Source organism: Sycon ciliatum, chromosome 3 (genome assembly GCF_964019385.1).
Source record: "Sycon ciliatum chromosome 3, ocSycCili1.1, whole genome shotgun sequence".
NCBI classification, from domain to species: domain Eukaryota; kingdom Metazoa; phylum Porifera; class Calcarea; order Leucosolenida; family Sycettidae; genus Sycon; species Sycon ciliatum.
Window position 1 is genome coordinate 45,579,563 of NC_088645.1, and position 7,327 is coordinate 45,586,889.

A 7,327-nucleotide genomic window follows, 5' to 3' on the forward strand; every position below is an offset into this window, starting at 1 on the left:
GAGAGAGAGAGAGAGAGAGAGAGGGAGGGAGGGAGGGAGGGAGGAGGGAGGGAGAGAGAGAGAGGACAGACAGACAGAGAGGGAGAGAGAGACACACAGAGAGACAGAGAGAGAGATTGAGTGAGGGCGGAAAGATAAAGGGCCTGGGTAGCTATGGCAAATATGGGCGCAAGTAGCTACCCAGGCCAGCGGAACAAAAGTTGACAAAGGGAGACAAAAGGTGAGTACGAGGGCGCATGCAGGCCAGCTTGGAAAAGGTTGTACAACGTACGTGAGGAGGTACCTAACACTATCATAACTGAACAGAAACTGCTAGAAGTACATGACGATGGTACTGTGATTTTGATCCCGAATCCACCAGGGTACTCACATGGACAAGTACCGTAAAAGTCCGTAAATACGTACCTGGCCGAGAGAAATACCCCCTTCATTCTTTTGGCTCTGTCTGTTGAAGTCAAGTCAAGCCCGATAAACATACTGCCCGAAATAAGTACTGGTACGGTGCGCACATGCAGCACGTAGCATGTACATCGACATGAAAATGACTTTTCCACTACACACAAGTCAGGTCCGAAAGTTAGTTCGTGCCCGAAAGTCAGTACCCGCCCGAAAGTTAGTACGGGTGTGGTCACTAAATTCGAAAGTAAATACGTACTTATTTACGGACTTTTACGGTACTTGAGCAAACAAAAACACCAAACTTGCACATTGGCTTGATTACCAGCCCGGGGAGGGGGCACTATTCAAGAGGGGGCTTTATAATATTCATTGGCTCTCATAGACTTGGGCACTATTCAAGAGAGGCGGCTTTATTTTTCAGTGGCCCTCAGACAGGAGCACTATTCGAGAGAGGGTACTATTCAAGGGAGTGCTCTAATCACGCGAGTACAGTAACTGCCAGCCAGATTTAGCACATCTCGGAGGTGCACTCCAATGGCCTTCCAACGTGGAAGGTTCGAAGTAACAGTAATAAAATTAATAACAACTGCCTTTAAAATATTAGACCGGCTTCGCTTACATGTGGATACAGTCATGAGGGTGCATTTGCTACTGTTCACAGCAGTATTCAAATTATTGTCTCACGCCGATTATTAATTTCTTTCCTATAAATGAACCCTTGGCTTTCCATCCGAGTTGATGTACTTCAAAGTAAGAGAAGAAAAACATCATGGTTCGCGTGAGACTCGGCTGGAAGCCAAGTTTTCCGCATTCGTAGGAACGCCACCACCCCCTAGCACCAAGGCGCAGATCCAGCTCCTAAGCGGTGGGGTAAGTAGATCAGACCCACCACAAAGTGGTCAAAGACCGAAATACCATTCAATGCATCCACGAGAATTAAGCACACGACTAAAATAAAGAAGCCAAAATGCAGCCCGATCACCCTGCAGTGAACCAAACTGGTAGAATTCTACTGAAGTGGAGTTTGACGAAAATAATCATTTCCCAGCATGCACAAAACTTACCTTTGCCGGATGACACTGTCGTTCTCTGCGTCATCAGCAAATCAGGCACAGCACTGGCTGACCCGTCCCAGCGTCTGCGTTTTGCCCTGCTCCCATCCACGCCTGGTATGGTTGGAAACCCTCGCAGTTGCTCCATCTCCTTAGTCACTTCCTCGCACTTCATATCAAGCTGCCCAGGATTCGCAGTAAAACTAGCCCATCCATGGTGCCCGTCTGTCAGAAAAGGGAGCACAGACAAACACGTACACACACACACACAAACAAACAAACACACACACACACACACACACAAACAAACACACACACACAGACGCACGCACAAACACACACAGACGTGCGCACATGCACGCAAGCACACACATAGGCGCACACACACACATGCACGTACACACTCACGCTCGTGCATACACACACACACACACACACACACACACACACACACACACACACACACACACACAGAAACACTCGCACGTTTAGTTGCAGGGGAACGTCTAAAGAAATCGTCCCGTCAGACAGCTGAGCTTGAGTGCCACGACAGTGTCACATGCATAGCACAGACTCTTTGTTTCAGGCGCTTATGATTACGACAACCATCAAGAGAGCTGCTTCGCAACAACTTGACTTTAGTGACGTCTGAAAGTCATTTTGACTGGCCAATGCTGCTATGTTATTGAGGCAATGCTCTGGCGTACGGGTTGATAAAGACCTCTGCCTTCCCCCTGAAACTATAGAAGGGGAGTTGATGTATAATAAATGAACTGCCACCTACCATGCTGGTTTCTGGCTGGACCAGATGGTGGTTCAGTTGCAGCTAGCGGGTGCGGGATACGAGGTGGGAGACAGCTTCGATATGCACCAGGCGACGCCAAATCGATGAAATCATCAGGCCACGTTGTATTAGCCGTCCCTTGCACTGATACCTCACCAGCACCAGCACCAAAGCCACCACCAGCACAGTCACCAGCAGCAACACTAGCATCCCCAGCAACAGCAGCATAACCGGTGAAAAGGCGGCCACCAGCACCTGCATGATCATCAATAACAGCACCAGCACCACTCCCACCAGTAGCAGCAGCAGCAGCAGCAGCAGCAGCAGCAGCAGCAGCAGCAGCAGCAGCAGCAGCAGCAGCAGCACAAGCACCACCAGTAGGATCGCCACCAGCATAATCACCAATATCACCTGTGCTGGCAGGCTGCAGACACCCTTGACCTGCATTGCACAGACCTGCCACAGCGTGAGCCCTGCGTACTTCATCCATTGCTGCTAAAGAACGCTGGGGTTCTTGTCCAGCAAAGCCATTGCCTTCATCCAGTTTATCTGGAAAGATGCTTGGCTGCAGGACCACCTAAATCACACCCAAATCACGAACAAGCGAAGAAGAAAAGAAAAGACAGCAATGATGCAGGTACTACAGCTGACAAGAAATCACCACTGCCTGGCAAATACAAAGCCAGGGGAAACCACCACTGCCTGGTTAATACAAAGCCAGAGGAAATCATCATTATCAGCCTATATAGGCTCCATTGGGAGCCTGCTGGAGGAGACTTCTGCTCCACCATCCAACCAGGACTGAAAAGCAATCCTGTTGATATCACAAGCGCATTATCAGTAAGAATTCCGTGCCTAAGTAAATTGCTCCTGCAGACAAAGTGGTTGCTTGAACCAGGAGCAGATTTCTCTCTCTCTCTCTCTCTCTCTCTCTCTCTCTCTCTCTCTCTCTCTCTCTCTCTCTCTCTCTCTCTCTCTCTCTCTCTCTCTCTCTCTCTCTCAAGCAATCACTTTGTCTGCAGGAGCAATTTTCTTCGGCACGGAACACGTCTTCACTGTGCAAGGTCAACATGGCATCACAGAAGCAGAATGTGAAAGAACACGTGCATTCAAACATCATTACCTACATCATAGAGCTACTCACTACGGATAAAGATGATCAGAACAGGTCATGACATTACCTGACACCCTTCGGCTTTTAACTCCGCTTCTTGTGGGATCAGTAAGCCAAGCACCTCTTCTAAGTATTCGGGTAATGGCCATCCATCATCGCCCACAGGAATGCGATTGACGGACGAAGAAGTTGGCGAATGGAAAGGGCTAATGAACAGTTGCTGGGCCGAGCACGATTCAGACGGAGGCGAAATGCTGCCATCGAGCAACGACGCAAAGTCCAAACCGCCAGACAAGGCGGGCAGGTGAGCATGTTCCTGACGAGTTCCGCTGCTAGCGCAGCCGGCGGTTTGACTTTGCCGCTGAGCTCTGCTGCTGCTATGGCCAATGTCGTAGACAGGATGCATAGAAGTTTTACTGCTGAGATCAGGCAATACTTCCGCAGAGGTCTCGGAGTCTATGTCCAAGCTGTGAGTGTGATCACTCTGACCCTGGCCTTGTTTTAGTGGGCCAGCACCGATTGAATGATAAGGAATGTTGGCCAAACTCGGTGCACTAGCTCCATCAGCGCTAGTGGCGGCAGCGCTGGTAAGGGCAGGTCTGGTCACGGCTGGAACGGAGGCCGTGTGAACAGTCGTAGAGGCAGCATTCCTTGCAACAGAGCTTGTGGCGGCCAAGTCAGTGGCGATAGGGCAGGTTGCGGCGTCTCTGACAGTGCCGGAGCTCGTACCGGCAAGGCTGTCATGGGTGATGGCTGTGTTGTTGGACGTGAGATCCTGTCCTCTGCTGCTGCGAATGACACCCTGCCCTGTGCTGCTCGAAGTGACGCCTTGCCTTGTGCTGCTCGAAGTGACGCCCTGCCTTCCGCTACTTGGATTGGTGCTGCTGTTGTAACTGCTAATACCAGGGACGGAGGCGGCCAAAGAGACAAAGTCCTGTACAAAGATACGTGCACACAGGACACATGTGCACACACGCATGCATGTATGCACATACGCACGCGCACACACACACACACACACACACACACACACAAACACACACGCGCACGCGCGTACTTGCTCCCAGCCAAAACTGGTCACGTGGGTATAGGTCAGTGATAAATCCAATCTCATGAAAGCCTACAGCGGATGCTACAAAAACCCAAAAGCGGTGCCGTGTTCTCGCAAGTTTATTCATGATGTCAAACTTCGTTAGTGAGTACTGTACCTTAAACACTCCCCCCTTCTTCTGGACGTTGGCGGGTTTCTGGCTGTTCTCTTCCGTGTCCTCATCTTGTGAAGTGAGAGAATTAGCCGACGATGCCATCCCGCTGTCTTTACCGGCGCTGCTGCTCTGTCTGATGCCAGCAGTTGCCCTACGGCTGTTGCCAGTGGCAGCCACGCTGCCTCGCACTCCTGAACTCTTGCTGGTGGCTACGTGACCGGTGGATTGGGATGCGGTGGCACCGGTGGAGACGGAACCTTCACCCGTTGCCATGGCGGCGGCTACTTGTAACATCACGTGTGCGGCATCGGCGCCATCAATGTGAAGTGCATGTGGATGCTGGATCACCTGGGCATGCACAAGGACATAGGGATATTCAGAATGATTTGCACAGATACCCATCGCCCCCCCCCCCCCCCCCCCCCCATCCCCAAAGGTTGATCAGTGCTACACGTTCTATTCGGCAAGAACTCTTTCTAACTCTCTATATCTATCTACAGTCAACTTCGCGTATAACGACACTCGGTGAGGCGTCAGAAAAGTGTCCTTATTCGCGAAGTGTTGTTATACCCGAAGTCCCATTATATGTATTCCAGTTGGATGTGACTTTGCTCAGGGCATGGAAATTCTGTCGTTATTCGCGAATTGTCGTTATATCCGCAGTCGTTATTAGCGAAGTTGACTGTATGTATGTATCCCTGCACCTTGAATCATTTACTTGCTGAACAGCACCAATCTCTCACAAAAACCGTTTACCATCGTCCCTCTGGAATTGCATGCTTGACTGGAGTGTGTGTGTGTGTGTGTGTGTGTGTGCGTGTGTGGTGTGTGTGCTGTGTGTGGTGTGTGTGGTGTGTGTGTGTGTGTGTGTGTGTGTGTGTGCATGCGTGCGTGCGTGTGCACGCGCAGCAGAGTAATAAAAAACCGTCGCTGACAGAAACTCGCTGCACGTATGCAACTCCCCCACATGATCTTGGCAGATATTCGGATTGCGCGCATGCTATTCTTCGTTTGTACTTAGTACGAAACGTACCTGAGACACGTGATGTGAGTCTTCGCCGTCGGAGATCCCACCCCAGATGCAGAGTTGCACACTCTTTCTTGTTATTTACTCTTGATATTACCCCTACCCTCCCTCCCCCCGCCCCCCCCCCCCCCTCCCCTTGCAATGTACAGTCATACTCAATGAAATCCAGTCACGTCATTCAAGTTTGCACCATGCATCATTTCGCAGCCCAGGGTTCGCAGGTCTACAGTCCATTAAGAAAAAGATGATATCCTAGCTTTCGGCCATAAATGGGTCAAATTTTGAGCTTTTGCCACAATTTTTTGGCAATCCCCCATGGAATGCTCTTCCAATTGTGTTTTTGAAGTATACTGAGTAAGGCCAGAACGCTGCACCACAGCCTTTTTGGACCAAAACCTGTCGACTCAGCGTCCAAAAGACTACAACATATGGGCCAATCGTGGTCGTGCGTGCTTTTATAAGAACGAAATGGCGCTTTTAGTGATATTTTGCATTAAGAAAACCATCTAGTAGGGCGCAGTCGCCCAGTTACGGTAGAAGTTCGCGAGTTCGATTGGGAATCAAGGAGGAAGGGAGCGTCTCAGCTTCCTCGGACCAAGACCATTTGACTCAGCACCCCGAAGACTACAATTGGTGAAAATTTGATTTTAGGCTTAACTTGAATAACTTCCTCTTTAAACTAACCTGAACATGCTGCTCCACTTCTGCTACTGGGACCTCCGCTGCTACTGCCAGTACTGGGACCTCCGCTGCTACTGGGACCTCCGCTGCTACATTGTTCAACGCAGGAAGCTCCGCTAGACCAGTAGCCAGTGCGTCACGAGCTACAAACCTTGTAGGTACGGCGTCCTGTGAGCTTGTGCCATTCTCGAAATGCTCGCTGCAGATTCTGATGTGCTCAGCCGTAAAATTCCGGTTCGGCACAATTTTGTTCAGAACGCGGAGCCAAGCCTCGCGCGTATGAGCGGGTTTCTTTGGTACTCGATGGAATACGACGCCACGAGCAGCAGCGACCTTTGTCTCGCTCTTCCCGTTGTTCTGGCAGCTGGGGATACTGCATCCATTCGTCATAGTCACTGCGACTTTTCGCCTTTGGCTACACGTTCTCTTATTCTAGACGACGTTCAGCATAGGGTCTAAGCATCCTCAATATCACCGTCTTCAGGTCACGGAGAGCCGACCCAACGGCAATGCGCTGTCCACGCGCCCGACAACAGCGGACGATGATTGCAGTCAGTTTGAAACCAGTAGTGCGCTTCAGCTCTGATCCTATTTGCACTGACCAGAGATACAGGGATACAGGGCAGAAAGGTACGGAAACAGTATACGCGTACCTCACACCTACCAAAGCCTCAAAGAAATGTTATCAATTATTTTATAACAACTAGCTGCACACTTGCTCCTCCAAAAGGCAGCGCATTTCGTCCAGAATTTTCTTGATATACAGTCGACCTACCCTTATAACGATATTTGCGTCAGACCAAGAAATATTGTTATAAGGGTAATATTGTTATAGGGGTAACTGGTTCATTTCATACACATACGTCATAATGCATGGATTTTGTTCATTTTTTACACTCTTCCTAGCATAAAAAACTGACATACATGTACATGCACATTATGTACACAGCAAAGTGCCCGCTGGTGCCCCCATTGCATGTCGTCATGTCCCAGCGACTTATCAAGTGAAGCTTGCCCTACCTGGATAGTAGGCTCTACATCTTTCCTGCTAGATCTTTACTTATA

General features: G+C 49.9%; 2 protein-coding genes across 2 annotated transcripts in view; one reads left to right on the top strand and one right to left on the bottom strand.

Annotated features, from left to right (window-relative positions):
• Positions 1–387, top strand: part of LOC135813149 (uncharacterized) — a 3,975-nt gene extending 3,588 nt beyond the window's left edge. The window contains exon 4 of the mRNA XM_065326366.1: positions 362–387. Coding sequence (XP_065182438.1) covers positions 362–387 — 26 coding nt within the window. The remainder of the gene's footprint in view (positions 1–361) is intronic.
• Positions 388–1,377: 990 nt separating this feature from the next.
• On the bottom strand, positions 1,378–7,020 carry LOC135813150 (uncharacterized). Its single transcript, XM_065326367.1, has 5 exons — positions 6,266–7,020; positions 4,558–4,902; positions 3,417–4,283; positions 2,236–2,812; positions 1,378–1,676 (listed from the first exon to the last, which is right to left on the bottom strand). The coding sequence occupies exons 1-5, from the start codon at positions 6,650–6,652 to the stop codon at positions 1,378–1,380; spliced, it is 2,475 nt and encodes an 824-aa protein (XP_065182439.1). The 5' UTR covers positions 6,653–7,020.
• Between the last annotated feature and the right edge of the window lie 307 nt (positions 7,021–7,327).